Source organism: Tursiops truncatus, chromosome 3 (assembly GCF_011762595.2).
Source record: "Tursiops truncatus isolate mTurTru1 chromosome 3, mTurTru1.mat.Y, whole genome shotgun sequence".
NCBI classification, from domain to species: domain Eukaryota; kingdom Metazoa; phylum Chordata; class Mammalia; order Artiodactyla; family Delphinidae; genus Tursiops; species Tursiops truncatus.
Genome location: NC_047036.1, coordinates 77,986,440 through 78,002,060, shown reverse-complemented (window position 1 = coordinate 78,002,060; position 15,621 = coordinate 77,986,440). Strand labels below are relative to the sequence as shown.

General features: G+C 39.3%; 1 protein-coding gene across 1 annotated transcript in view; it reads right to left on the bottom strand.

Moving 5' to 3' along the window:
- Positions 1 to 10,536: 10,536 nt before the first annotated feature.
- Positions 10,537 to 15,621, bottom strand: part of ERAP2 (endoplasmic reticulum aminopeptidase 2) — a 39,666-nt gene continuing 34,581 nt past the window's right edge. The window contains exons 17-19 of the mRNA XM_033853051.2: positions 15,256 to 15,396; positions 13,427 to 13,508; positions 10,537 to 12,332 (exon numbers count right to left, since the gene is read on the bottom strand). Of these exons, the coding sequence (XP_033708942.1) occupies positions 12,189 to 12,332; positions 13,427 to 13,508; positions 15,256 to 15,396 (367 nt within the window). The 3' untranslated portion in view covers positions 10,537 to 12,188. The remainder of the gene's footprint in view (positions 12,333 to 13,426; positions 13,509 to 15,255; positions 15,397 to 15,621) is intronic.

Here is a 15,621-nt window from a genome sequence, read left to right as displayed (position 1 = left end):
TTGTGTTTGGTCTTAAATACTTCAGTTCTACAGAGACTTGTAAAAAGGCTTCACCATTGCACTAGCATATATAGGTGGATCATCATGTCTTTTGAGATTTCTATGGCATAGAGACAAATAACTTCTTTATCCTCCCTTTGCCCACCTCTTGCCTCCCATCCCTCCTGTTCCTACACACACACACACACACACACACACACACACACACACACACACACACAAATACATTAAGGACCATTTAAAGGCTTGTGGGTTGGTACCGGGAGTAAAAAGAGGAAAGAAAATCAAAATGTTTCAGAATCCTACCTACCCTCAAAAGAAAGAAAGTGAATTTTGTTTTGTTTGATTCTGGGTTTTTATTTCTTGGATACCATTTTACATTTCACTTCATAAAGCCTTTTTTAGGGAACACAATTTCACGAATTCACTACTGAAACCTATTATGTTTCAGTCTTTAACCTCCTCCTACCCTCCCACACAGAACTTCCTTTTTATTTAAGGGCATAATACTTTAAATTATTATGAAATAACTATATACTATCAGAGGAGATAGTGTGACATTATCTACTATATTCATTTACTATTTTCAGAATCTTTGATGTCTACCATTTACCATTTGAAAACCAAAAATTTGAAGGACTAATTATCATATATAATAAATAGCATGAAAGGAAGATATGAGCTCCTTGAATAACAAACAGCATTTATTTATAAAGGAGCAACAAACGTGCTAATCAGTGAAAACAGGAACTTTTTTTTCATCAGAATAAAGCACTTCCTATACTATGGATCAGCTAACCCAGACTTCATTTAACAGAGAAGGGAATAGAAGTCTAAGAGGTTAGAAGATTTACTCACAGTCCAGTGGCAGACAAACTAGAACTCAGGTGGTCTGTGTTCTAAACCAGAGCTCTGGAGTTTCCTGTTTCTTCCCTATTCCCACAGGGAAATTAAGGTCAATGACAATAATCCATGGGAGGGATATGAAATAGAGAAATATAGCTAACTTCAGGCTACTGGGCTGCTATTTCATCGTTCAATTGATATTCCAATATAATTTACTGAGTTCCATGTCACATTTAGGTGTAGCATTATTAAATATGCTTTCTAATTATTTTGAAATAAATAATTAAAAATACATTGATTCAGTGTACACGTTTGAAAATGATATTTGTTCAACACTCTTGAATAAATGGTGGATGCAGCTCGCTGCCAGGACACAGATGACCACCATGGGGTTTCCAGCCACTTCAAGGACTGGAGGGGTCAGTATCTCATCACTCCTGTAATATTTGCAGCACACATGCTCTGCATCAATTACGATGCTTGAAATTGTATCAAATTAAGAAATGCTTAGAGCACAGAGGGAAGCAGAATAATTCTCCAACAGAGTTCTGGTATAGCTTAGACTTTAGCAAAAAGATTCAGCCAAATGAAGTGAAAGGTTATCAGGAAGGAGCAGTTATATACTAGCTCAGATGCTTTGGACTACAAAACCAAAATGCTGAATTAAACCAGTTGGAACAATATGCAAATTTACCATCTCACATAACAAGTGCAGAGGTAAGGCCGTCCCCAGTCAGAGCTCCCCAACCTCATAAAAATCCAGCTTCTCCCTCTGTGTTCTCTCTGAGCAGTTTTCTGAAAGTCTGAGGACCGTGTAGTCAACAAGGTGGCTGTGTCAGGGAAGAAGAAAGAACCTTTTCTTTGATGTCTCTTTCTTAAGAGTAAGGAAACTTTTCTCAGAAACACCCTACTAGAACTCTTCTTAGGTTTCACTGGCCAAAACTGTAAGCCAGTCCCTGGAAATGAAAATGGGGTTCCTGTGATTGGTGTCTTAGACAAAGCAGAGTCAAGGATCACTTCCCTTATTTCATCTGGGGGAACAAGGGAGCACTTGGACAAAATCATTTTTATTATTCAAAAAGGAAAAGGGGTTAAGCAACCAAAATGTTAGGTAGGTCCACTTAATGTTATGAATACTGATATATTTTAATAATATTTTGATAATTTTTTCAAAACCCTAAGACTCTTGTACAGGAAATGTAAAGACAGAGCCCAATTCAATGTAATTTTTCATATGATTGATCAATATAACTAGGATTACAAACCTAGAAATGATATATTATGCAATCTTTAATTTTGAACTGAAAGTAACTACCAAAATGGAAAAATATCTTAGGCATTTGTATTAGTTTGCTAGGGTTGCTATAAAAAAATACCATAATCCGAGTGACTTAAAAAATAGAAAGCTGTTGTCTCATAGTTCTGGAAGTTGGAAGCCCAAGATCAAGGTGTCAGTGGGGCCATGTTCCCTCTGAAGGCACCAGGGAAAGATATGTTCCAGGCAGGCCTCTCCTCTAGTTTCTGGTAGTTCCTTGACTTGTGACAGCGTAACTCCAGTCTTCACAAGGCATTCTTCCTCTGTGCATGTCTGTGTCCATATTTCCCCTTTTAATAAGGATACTAGTCAGATTGAAGCAGGGGTCCATCCTGCTCCAATATGACCTCATCTTAACTAATTACATTTCCAATCATATTTCCAAATAACATCACATTCTGAGGTACTGGGGGTTATGATTTCAACATATGAATTTTGAGGGGACACAATTCAGCTCATCATAACAGCATGTATATAATGGAAATAAAGAAGACAAAATTGAAGAAAAATTTGGTTTCCAAGGACAGCATCAAGAAGTGAAAAGACAACCCAAAGAATGGGAGAAAATATTTGCAAATCATATACCTCACAGGGGACTTGTATCTAGAATATATAAACAACTCTTACGACTCAGTAATAAAAGACAAATAATCCAGGGCTTCCCTGGTGGCGCAGTGGTTGAGAGTCCGCCTGTCAATGCAGGGGACACGGGTTCGTGCCCCGGTCCGGGAAGATCCCACATGCCGCGGAGCGTCTGGGCCCGTGAGCCATGGCCGCTGAGCCTGCGCGTCCGGAGCCTGTGCTCCACAACTGGAGAGGCCACAACAGTGAGAGGCCTGCATACCGCAAAAAAAAAAAAAAAAAAAAGACAAATAATCCAATTAAAAATGGGCAAAAGATCTGAATAAACATTTCTCCAAAGAAGATATACAAGTGGCCAATAAACACATGAAAAGATATTCAATATTACTAGCCATGAAACAAATGCAAATCAAAACCACAGTTAAGATACCACTTCATGGTCTGGCTAGGCATAGGCATAGTATGTCTAGAATCAAAGAGCCAGATAATAATAAATGTTGACAAAGATGTAGAGAAATTGGAACCTTCAGACACTGCTGGTGGAGATGAGGCAGCTGTGTTGAAAAATAGTCTGGCATTTCCTCCAAAGATTAAACATAGAGTTTCCATATGATCCAGCAATTTCACTTCTAGGTGTGTACCCAAAAGAATTGAAAATTTATGTTCACACAAAAACTGGTACATGAATGGTCATAGGAGAGTTATTCAAAATAGCCAAAAAGTATAAACAATCCAAATGTTCAACAAAGAAGTCAGTTACAGAAGATCATATATTGTATTATTTGATGTTTTCGAAATGTCCAGACTAGGCAAATCTATAGAAACAGAAAGTAGATTAGTGGTTGCCTAAGAACGAAGGGAGGGAGGAATGGGAAGTGATTGCTAATGGGTACAGATTCCTTGTGGGGAGGTGAAAATGTTCTAAAATTGACCATGTTGATAGGTGCACAGCTTTGTAAATATACTAAAAACCATTGTCTCTGACTGGGACAAGTTGCTTAACCTCCCTGGGTTTCCTTTTCTCCTTTGCAAACTAAGGACAGCTACTTCCCTCTTAAGATTATTGTGAGGATAAGATGAACTAACACACCAAAAATGCTTTCAGCAGAGACTGGCACAAAATAGGCACTAAAGAGGTATTTGCTATTACTATTAAATGTGAATTGTAAACCTTTAATTCCATGTAGATTGCATGCAAAAAAAGATTAGTCACACAAAGTATAATGAGAGAGCAAACAAATTTGTATAATGCTGACTTATTTTAACCTGATAATTTAAAATAATGGGGTCCTGAGGAAACCAAGTTTTTGGTATCGAGTTTATATCTGTCCTGCATCAGAAGGAGCCTCGCTAGGCCAGCAAATGGCAGAGATGGTGGGCCCTGCTCCAGCTGTGAAAACCAACCACAGACCCTCTTTAATAAAAGTCAGAGGATATAAAAACTATTTTTAGAAATGATCTCTAGCTGGAATTTTTGATTGACTTATTCTTTCTAGGGAGATGTTTACACTCCTGAAGATACTGATTCAGTTTTCATTTTCCTTTATTTCTTACAGCTATGCTGAAATAGAGCGTGGATAAGGTTCATTCCTATAAAATGTGTCCTTCAGATTTTTGTTTGTTTTTGAGCATGAGAAGGTCCTGTAATGTCAAATTACACTTGACTGTAATTCTTGACTGACTCTAGGCTGGCTCAGATGCTTTCTTCCTCCCTCTGGCTGATAGCTGCCAGCACAGGCTGTCAGTCAGTCAGCAACGGTTGTGGAGTGCCCATGGTGCCCAGAGACCAAAGAGAACGGAAAACAAAACACGAGCTAAAGTTTTGCTTTTAAGGCTTTACAATACACAGGGCCAGTTAAGACCAGCACACAGGATATATACATAATGCATAATACATGACGCCGAACTATACAATCATGGTCTAGCAGGACCATCTGATGCAAAATTGCCAAGTAGGCTTGTCTCTGAGTTCTCCGATGTCCCATTTTCTATTTTCCTTCCTCACTTCAAGGTGCTGCTTCACACAGTCAGTACATATTTATCAAATGCCATCTGTATATAATACCCATAAATAAGAGATACTGACCTCCAGAGCTTCCTACCCAACCAGTCCTTTCTGGGGTATTGCCTTCATTCCAGAATCCACTCCCCCAGTCCTCTCTTCCAGCTTCAGGGTCTTCTCTCCTTAAGGCCCTTTTGTCAGCTAGCTATAAAGAAATAGTAATTAAAAAAAACAAAGTCGGTCTTCCCTGGTGGCGCAGTGGTTGGGAGTCCGCCTGCCGATGCAGGGGACACGGGTTCGTGCCCCTGTCTGGGAAGATGCCACACGCTGCGGAGCGGCTGGGCCCGTGGGCCATGGCCGCTGAACCTGCGCATCCGGAGCCTATGCTCCGCAACGGGAGAGGCCACGACAGTGAGAGGTCCGCGTACCGAAAAAAAAAAAAAAAAAAAGTCGCACTAAAGCATGAGTTAAAGCTTAATATTTTAACTTTTATTAACCCAAAGGAATGAATCTGTAATGGTGGAATTACAGAAGAAAAGGTTGCTGGATAAAGGGAGATGTATTTTGGAAAAAAAATCCATGAATTTCCTTTTTTAGGCAGCACTTTTTAGATTTGGCTTTGCAAGGCCAACACTGCAGGTGTTATTTCTTTCTGGATTCTCAGTGAGACCTGGTAGCCCACAGTTGGTATACTCCCTTGGACTTCAACTCTAAACACCTAGGCTTCCCAAAGAAATAGTTAACTGAAAGTAGGAGAATAATAAGCTTTTCCTACCTGGTAACGGCATTTCTACAATATAGAACATTATTATTATTTTGCGGTACGCGGGCCTCTCACTGTTGTGGCCTCTCCCGTTGCGGAGCACAGGCTCCGGATGCGCAGGCTCAGCGGCCATGGCTCACAGGCCCAGCCGCTCTGCGGCATGTGGGATCCTCCCGGACTGGGGCACAAACCCGTGTCCCCTGCATCGGCAGGCAGACTCCCAACCACTGCGCCACCAGGGAAGCCCAGAACATTATTTTTATAAATTTATTTATTTTATTTATTTATTTTTGGCTGTGCTGGGTCTTCATTGCAGTGTGAGGGCTTCTCATTGTGGTGGCTTCTCTTGTTGCAGAGCCCGAGCTCTAGGCGCACGGGTTTCAGTAGTTGTGGCTTGCAGGCTCTAGAGCGCAGGCTCAGTAGTTGTGGTGCTCAGGCTTAGTTGCTCCGTTGCATGTGGGATCTTCCCGGACCAGGGCTCGAACCCGTGTCCCCTGCATTGGCAGGTGGATTCTTAACCACTGCACCACCAGGGAAGCCCAGAACATTATTTTTAAAACAGTGCTTTGATCAGTAGTGTCAAAACTATTATCTATAAATAAGGTACAACTTAGAATTAAAAAATACAAAACTGTAAATGCTACCCAGCCTCTCTCATTAACCAACAACTTATTGTTTCTTTTTTATTTTTCATTTTATTTATTTATTTTTGACTGCATTGGGTCTTCGTTGCTGCACGCAGGCTTTCTCTAGTTGCGGGGAGTGTGGTCTACTCTTGGGCATGTTGCACGGGCTTCTCATTGCGGTGGCTTCTCTTGTTGCAGAGCATGGGCTCTAGGCATGTGGGCTTCAGTAGTTGTGGCTCATGGGCTCTAGAGCACCGGCTCAGTAGCTGTGGTGCACGGGCTTAGTTGCTCCGTGGCATGTGGGATCTTTCCGGACCAGGGCTCGAACCCGTGTCCCCTGAAGTGGCAGGAGGATTCTTAGCCACTGTGCCACCAAGGAGGTCCTATTCATTGTTTCTTAAGTGACCTAATTCAGCCCCCCGAGTGTGAGTTAAATTAACTCACTCAGGACATAAGGGTCTGACTCCTATGGATTCTGTCTGGATCACATAGGTTGTGCATACTTATTTCAGACCAGATCTTTTCTTTAATCCTTATCAGCTGATATATCTCTACCTGTTTACCCCCTCACCAGCTAAAATACTCTGTTCGTCCTTCTAAGATTTCTGCTATTACTCTTTGACTCTACATCTGGAGGTATGAATAGAAAGAAAATAAGGGCTTCCCTGGTGGTGCAGTGGTTAAGAATCCACCTACCAATGCAGGGGACACGGGTTTGAGCCCTGGTCCAGGAAGATTCCATGTGCTGCGGAGCAACTAAGCCCATGCCCACAACTACTGAGCCTGCGCTCTAGAGCTCGCGAGCTACAACTACTGAGCCCACGTGCCACAACTACTGAAGCCCGCGCACCTAGAGCCCGAGCTCCGCAGCAAGAGAAACGACTGCAATGAGAAACCCGCGCACCGCAAAGAAGAGTAGCCCCCGCTTGGGGCCACTACAGAAAGCCCACGCTCAGTAACGAAGACCCAATGCGGCCAAAATATAAATAAATAAACAAATAAATAAAATAAAATTAAAAAAGCAAGAAAATAAAATTACCTATCAGCAGCCTTATACCATGGAGACAACTGTTTCTCTTTTAGAAAAAGTTCCCCCATCCCCTTCCCCACCTCTTTCCATATTTAAGTTTTTAGAATGTTCTATTTATCCTTATTCCAACTCCAACTCAAAATATTAGAAGTGAGTTAGGATTTCCAAACTTACTAGTTTATTAGAAAACAGTTTTTAAAGGCGAGTACAGTTCTAAAACTGAAAAATAATGTCCTTTGTATCTTTTAAGTCTTTTCACAGACAATTTGCTCTGCCTACTTTAAAATGAGGTTTGTAATTATAACAGAGGTATTGTTTGGATGACTAGAGGAACATGCTGGGTGGTATTTTTTTTTTTTTAACATCTTTATTGGGGTATAATTGCTTTACAATGGTGTGTTAGTTTCTGCTTTATAACAAAATGAATCAGTTATACATATACATATGTTCCCATATCTCTTCCCTCTTGCGTCTCCCTCCCTCCCACCCTCCCCATCCCACCCCTCCAGGCTGTCACAAAGCACCGAGCCAATATCCTTGTGCCTTGCGGCTGCTTCCCACTAGCTATCTATCTTACTACATTTGTTAGTGTGTACATGTCCATGACTCTCCCTCGCCCCGTCACTGCTCACCCTTACCCCTCCCCATAACCCCAAGTCCATTCTCTAGGAGGTCTGCATCTTTATTCCTGCCTTACCCCTAGGTTCTTCATGACATTTTTTTTTTCTTAAATTCCATATATATGTGTTAGCATACGGTATTTGTCTTTCTCTTTCTGACTTACTTCACTGTGTATGACAGACTCTAGGTCTATCCACCTCATTACAAATAGCTCAATTTTGTTTCTTTTTATGGCTGAGTAATATTCCATTGTATATATGTGCCACATTTTCTTTATCCATTCATCCGATGATGGGCACTTAGGTTGTTTCCATCTCCGGGCTATTGTAAATAGAGCTGCAATGAACATTTTGGTACATGACTCTTTTTGAATTTCGGTTTTCTCAGGGTATATGCCCAGTAGTGGGATTGCTGGGTCATATGGTAGTTCTATTTGTAGTTTTTTAAGGAACCTTCATACTGTTCTCCATAGTGGCTGAACCAATTCACATTCCCACCAGCAGTGCAAGAGGGTTCCCTTTTCTCCACACCCTCTCCAGCATTTATTGTTTCTAGATTTTTTGATGATGGCCATTCTGACTGGTGTGAGATGATATCTCATTGTAGTTTTGATTTGCATTTCTCTAATGATTAATGATGTTGAGCATTCTTTCATGTGTTTGTTGGCAGTCTGTATATCTTCTTTGGAGAAATGTGCTGGGTGGTATTAACATGGGAACTTCTTACAGAGGCAGGAACCTGAAATATTGTATTGAAAGAAAGAAATATGGTATAATTCAACAGCGGAAGGCATGAACTTTGAAGTGTGGGAAATCATGTGTGTAAATACCTAAAGATGAGAATTAATGAGTCATAGACTGAGAATAGAAAACTGGTTACTCAACCTTATCTGGGAGTATGGTAGAAGATGAGGACTTCGGGGGAAAGGAGAACAAATTAGCAAAAGATCTTGAAGTTATGGTTGAAGTTAAGTTTGAAGAAGTGATTGAGGTATAGAAAGGTTTTTCTATCTTGTTAAGTCTGCATTTCTCAGACTTTCTAACCATTTCTCTTTATGAATATTGGAAAAATTTTCCTGATTTAAATCCTGAACAAATGGTCTGTTTATACTGCTAACTTCTTAAGTATGATACAGTATTAGGCACCCACAACTTTATTTCTGAGAAATCAATACTACACAGTCAATACCACCAACCAGTTTCCATCCTAAGGAGCCTCTATGTAAAAGTGTTCTGCATTTGCATATTGGAAAATAAATTATTATGGTTTCTGGGAATATGCTAGAGTAGGTACCCTAACCTTCTTGCTAAAAATAACTAAAAACGTAGAATGAAATATATTTTTAAATTATTTTAATGCATTCGTGACCTGAAAAGTTAGTAAGGAATAGTCATGGATAAAAAACTAAGTGAAAGCAGGAAACCTGAGGGGTCAGCAGAAGGCTGAAGTCAATGTTCTCCTTGACGGCATCTGAAGCTTCAGTTTTTAAGCCTTTGAGAACAGAGGGGACAGAGGACAAAGCCTGGGCCTGCCTGAGGTGGGGAACATAATAGAAAACAAAATTCAGGTATAGTCTGTTTATAAACGACTCATATGAAACTAAAGAATACAGAAAAATTCAAAGTAACAGGGTACAAAAAGATGTATCAAGCAAATACTGAATCAAAAGAAAGCAGTGACATAGTTTTGTAAGTATCTGGAGAAATTGTACCTTACTATGAAAAAGGATTACTAGATACAAGAGACTAATATTTGATACTGACAAGTAAGAATATAGGGGTAAGAAGAAAGTGAATTAACACTGCTTTTCAGAAAAATAATCTGACACTAACTATTAAAATATTAGATTATGTAAAATACACATACGCTTCAACCCAGCAAATCCACTTCTTTCATAATCCTTTTCACCCTTTCTTCCTTATGATTTGGACACATGACTTTGATGAGATTAAGGTTTTAGGAAGCAGACAATATAATAAATTGTTGATTTAAAGTCTGTAAATGTAATTATGTGTTGAATGAAAAATAGTGCCATAGTTGAATGGAAATAAGGTCATAATGAATTTAGGTAAAGAGGTATTTGTTGCAGAGTAAAAATGTGGCCATTATAAACAACCTTGTGTTTGGTAGACATTACATTAATGTTTTAGTAGAAAACTAGATCCCCCGACTATTTAGAGGCCTTCCTTGCATTTTGGAATGGAATAAACCCCTCCTCCCCCCCAAAAAAAATTCCAAAAAACAAAACCAAGAAAAACCCTAGGAACTTCCCTCAGAAAATTAGGATCTCTCCTAGTAGGTCCTGGCCAGGCTTGCTTCTCTGGAATCTCAAATAGACCCAATGACATAGCAAAGATTGAAATGCAGAAGTATGAACATGAAGTAGCACAAGAAATTCCTGTCATGGTAGTAAGCTGGACTCTTGAGGGCTGAAGGGCCTAGTCTCCCTGACACAAACCCTAAAGAGGGAGCAAGTCATTGCTCTGGGCTCCCCTGATCTGGAAGGTTTCTCATTCTGAGTGGGCTCTGGAAACCACAAAATTTTCCCTGTGCCTCTGTGGGGAATCAGGGAAGCATGGAGAAGTTATATCAACTCACATTCCATCATTATTCATGATATTGTATATAACGTTTTTACAACTTGTTTATTCATTCAAGGTAAAAGAAAGTAAAACCAACTTGCGCCAAACCCTAGTTTGTTTTGGGGGTCTGGCATCCACCATAAAGGTTTTGAAATACCACACTAATAAGTACATTTCTTTAAAAAAAAACTCTTTATTCGTTAAAACATTATTGGCACAGTACTTCTCATGTTCATTCTCATCAAATAATAAAATTTCCACTTTCTGTACTCAATTCTTAAGAACCTGAGAGATTAAAAATGTATTTAACTAAAGACTTAAAAGGAAGAGAATTAAAAACTTGGAAATTTATGGTAGATGAATTACTACACAAGAGAAAGTACTTTTCTTATTCATGGAAATGTTGATGGCACAATTCTACTGAAACTCATACATATTTACTGCTTAATTTACATACTATCTTGGTGGAAAAATAGTATTCTTTACTCTTTCAGTTTCCTTATGCTACAGTACATATAATTCTAGAGTGATATCACTTAGGTGTTATACAAACCTTGGTAGGGCCATGAACAGGTCAAATCTAGAGTCAAAGGTGCTTCAAAGACTCCAAGAAATGATTTTAAAACAAACTTAACAAAACATGTATTGGGTCATGCCCATGGTCCATCCAAACTGTATCCTGACTCTATGGCAACAGAGGAAGGGCTATAGACCTTCATGATATCACTTTAAAATGGATCGGAAAACACCCTGCCACCCAGATAAGCCAATCATCTGTGTATTGATTCAAATCTTTCTAGAACTTATTTATAGTTTATATGTGGATCATTACTTTATTAAATTTACTGCCTGTATTTAGAGTGGTGTTTTCTTTATTTATTCCTAATACCTTAGTCAAACAATTAAGGGAAGCATCTAGAAAAGCATTTTAGAGATCAAGAGCTTCCCTTAAAATATGAAGAAATGCCAAAACTGGGTTAGAAAATATAATTATACATTTAAATAGTTACATTAAACCGTAATTTAATCCAAAATATACACCATAGTATGATCTAACTCTGCAACTTTCAGAAGATTTATTAAAAATGCAACAGTGGTTGGATTAAAGTGGTGTCATCTTTCTCCCCTGTGCCTCTGTGACTACAGATTTAACTTCACTTAGAGATGATCTCAAAAGTCTACTTTTGAGGCTCTTCATGAATGTGAGGCTCCAGCCAAGAGGCCTTCCTGGCTTCCTTGATAAACCCTGACATCTAATTTCTAATAATCTGAGATTTGGTGATAAAGTCTCTGTTTTCTTCATCTGTATGCTTCATAATTTAATTCAGATTTTACATGAATGGTAAAAATTAAACTATCCATGCTGAGTTGAGGGAGCTGGAGAGTAAGAAGATGGAAGGATGCAAAAGAAAGAGTTTTTTGCCGATTGGCTGTGTTTCCTTGGAGGTAACCTGGTTGGGCTAATTCCAGGATTCTATGCAAGGTTTAAAAAAAACAACAAAGAAGCAAAGTCGTAGTTGCATAATGTCAGGCATTGTAGACAGTCTGTGTTGCAGCTAAACTATTACAGCTATATTTATCACTACATCTCTACATATCTCCATTACTCACAAAGTTTACTCTAAAATAGGCTACTGAACTGGCCTTCCCTCATCCCAGCATCATACGTCTGTCAGCTCGAGATGATAGCTGAGCACAGGTAGCTGTGCTGGCTGATTTCTTGAGGCTTCTTACTGGTTAAACTATCTGAGACTTTGACTTGAGCTTTGCCCACTTCATGTAGACACAGCCTGCATCTGATGTGCTGTTTCTATTGACCATTTAAATACTAATCAGTAGCCAATTCCTCAGGATGGGAAGATTCTTCTCCAGCCACTTAATATTTTTGGATATGGTTTCCAGAACAATTTGAAAAATTTCCAGATGTGATCCTTGAGCCTTAAGAGATTCAAAGAACAGTTTCACCTGAAAAATAAGCAAGAAAAGGATAACTGACGTGGTTCATAAAACACGTTCTCTTCCAAAGGGTTTCAAAACAGCTTACAAATTACACAAACACAGGCGCAAGCATTTCTTTGCCAATCTCTGAAAGGTTATCTTCTTCTTCTCTGTTTGGGGCATAATTGTTATTTCACTTTACCTTCAAACAATAGATAAAATAAGACAGGAATGACAAATCTTACAAGTGAGCACACTGTGGGTAAAGAAGTTAAGAGATTGAGCCAAGGGCTTCCCTGGTGGCGCAGTGGTCGAGTCCGCCTGCCTATGCAGGGGACAAGGGTTCGTGCCCCGGTCTGGGAAGATCCCACATGCCGCGGAGGGGCTGGGCCCGTGAGCCATGGCCGCTGAGCCTGCGCGTCCGGAGCCTGTGCTCCGAAAAAAGAGATTGAGCCAAGTCATAGAGTAAGCAGTGATCTGAGATTTAAGTACTAGAATTCTGAATTTACTTGTAAAGTAAATAAATTTAAGATTTATTGTGGAAAGAAGATGTAAAACACTAGAATGCTTTTTTTAAAAAAAAGTAGAATTACCAAAAAGAGTAACTTTGTTAAAAAGACCTTTATGCACTCTTCCAAGCTTCAATATAATCACTCAAGTGATGATACATTATGAATGAAATAATACAAAAGGACTCATCCTTCAGGTATAATTTCCATTTTGAATGCTATGAACATTAGTCCTACCCCTTCCATTTACTTGTTATGTGACATTGGACAAACAGCTTATTTTCTTTCTTTTTTTTTTTTTTTTTCGGTACGCGAGCCTCTCACTGCTGCGGCCTCTCCCACTGTGGAGCACAGGCTCCGGACGCGCAGGCCCAGCGGCCGTGGCTCATGGGCCCAGCCGCTCCGCGGCACGTGGGATCTTCCCAGACCGGGGCACGAACCCGTGTCCCCTGCATCGGCAGGCGGACTCTCAACCACTGCGCCACCAGGGAAGCCCCAGCTTATTTTCTTTTAATAAAATAACAACTTCAAAGCAGATTGCATCTAAGTTTACTTTCAATTCTACAGCTTGAACATTTATTTTTAAATTGTTAGCAAAAGAGAGTCACAAACCTCTTGCAACTCATCCTTGGAAGAAAAGTGAGATGTTGTGCCAGAGATGATCATTCTTATGGGAAATGAGCCCAACTCAAATCTGAAAATAAAAGGAACCTCATAGATTTAAGTAATAGAAATAATGACCTTATGTTTATAACATGCTATATATTTAAAATATATAACATTAATAACTATATGATAAATTTGTGCCTTGCAATGGATACTATTACCACAAGAATAACTCATATTCATCCAGTAAAATCTGAAAGCTATGAAATTTATCAAATTTGACCACAAGATTAAAATGTAAATAAAGCTTTTTTTAGGAAATATGACCAATGTTTATGTTTATATTTAAAGCAGTATTCTCTACATTTTTGATTATACACCCATCAATAAATATTTTTTGACCAAGAATTTCCCAATATACATATTTTTATTTATGAATTATATGCATGTACTATGTTAAAGGTAAAAAAGAAAATTTAAGAGCATAAGATAACAAATAATACATGAGTATTATTTTCTTCTTGCACTGTAAGGCATTGTCTTACATACTTCCCCATCTCATTTTGGACACCACTGTGTTAATACATTATGTTTATTGGGGCATTGTTCATTGAATTCTCATTCGAAGCCACAGATGGCATCCTTCACCCCAGTGTCTTATATAGAGAATTTGTCCCACAGGTCAAAGGGATTCATGCTGTAAAGCAGAGCATAGATACATCTCAGAAATGGTGCCAAGTCTGGACTGTGCACCATGGTTGGGGAGGAGGATAATTTCCAGTTACGAAAAATATCTACAGCATTGCAGAAAAGTCTGACCATTTCAGGAGGGGACAGAGAGTCATGCAGACAACCAAACCACTGATTCCAGTAAGGTCTTTAAGGAAAGACATTTTTAAAAACGCAGCTTTTTAACTATTCAGTCTCACGTGGACGTCAACCCCTTGAAGGTCCGGGAGTGGGGTAGAAATGTGCTTTTTACTGACAAAAAGCTATCTCTGAGGACTCTGAGTCCTTTATGGCTAAGAAATGAGAGGGAAGAGGAACTGAGGATGACTGACATCAGAGATGCTAACTGATACAAAGATAAACAGAGCAAACTGCACAGCTCTTTCATTCAGGGTATTTTCCATATAGTTAATAAGTGACATTTTGGATTTGGATGAAGAGTGGCTGAGCACTTAGCAGGAGGTTTGTTGTGAGAGAAAGCAATGCCATCCTGTACATTCCAATGGAATCTAATCATTGTTGGTTTTTCTGGGACAATTTTAGGTTCAGGAGCATACTGAGTGAGCTCTAGTTTTCCCCAAAGGTGAAACCCCAGAAAAGACTCATAACCTATCCAGTTTTGGAGGGGGGGCTCCCAAAACATTTCTGATTGAATTTCTTTTAGCTACTCCAAGCTCTCCACTGTGCCACCTCCCCAGGGGAAATGGAAATAGGGATTAGTTCTCTTCAGAATTCCTGAAGTTTTTTTCCTCCCAATGTTTGATGTACTATATATGGCTTCAATGTATTCTTCAGGGTTGGGGAGAGAGCCAGAAGGGAATGGGGGGATGGGGCTGATGACTGGATTTAACTGAGCTCTTACTTGTTCCCAGAAATTCTTCATTGCCTGGGCTGAGTAAGAGAAATCTGTTTCCCATTCCCTTTATTTCATTCCTCTCACTTATACCTGGACAGGGCACTTTGGGCTACTGAGTTTTAAAATTGACAGACTTCATCAAACTATTTGAGTATAAATGGTGTCATTGGGATCATTTGGTTGTACATGGTTTTAGGCAACTGAGATATCTGGGTGGAAGAACACACACTGGATGTAAACAAATACCAACTTTTTAAGGAGATGGATCCAGTTTTCTTTGACAAAATTCCAGGCTAATTGCTGCCCCTTTGGATTTCTGGCAATTGCATGAAGAAGAGGTGCCAAGTCCTGTGTCTTGATAACCTTTCCTTCCATTCCTAGTTCAATTAACCTGAAGAAATAAAAATCACTTAATTTTTTGTGGTTTATAATGGAAATTAACTCAGGCTATCAGTATATTAGAAGAATCAGAGAGAAAGAGGCCTGACCAAAGTGTGATGTACCAAAAACAGTAATAAAGTCTCTACTGGCTAACATTTTTACTATTCCAATTAAATTTCTACTTTTTTCTAGAAGTAATTTTATTCGCTTATTATTTCAAAGAACTTTGATTAGC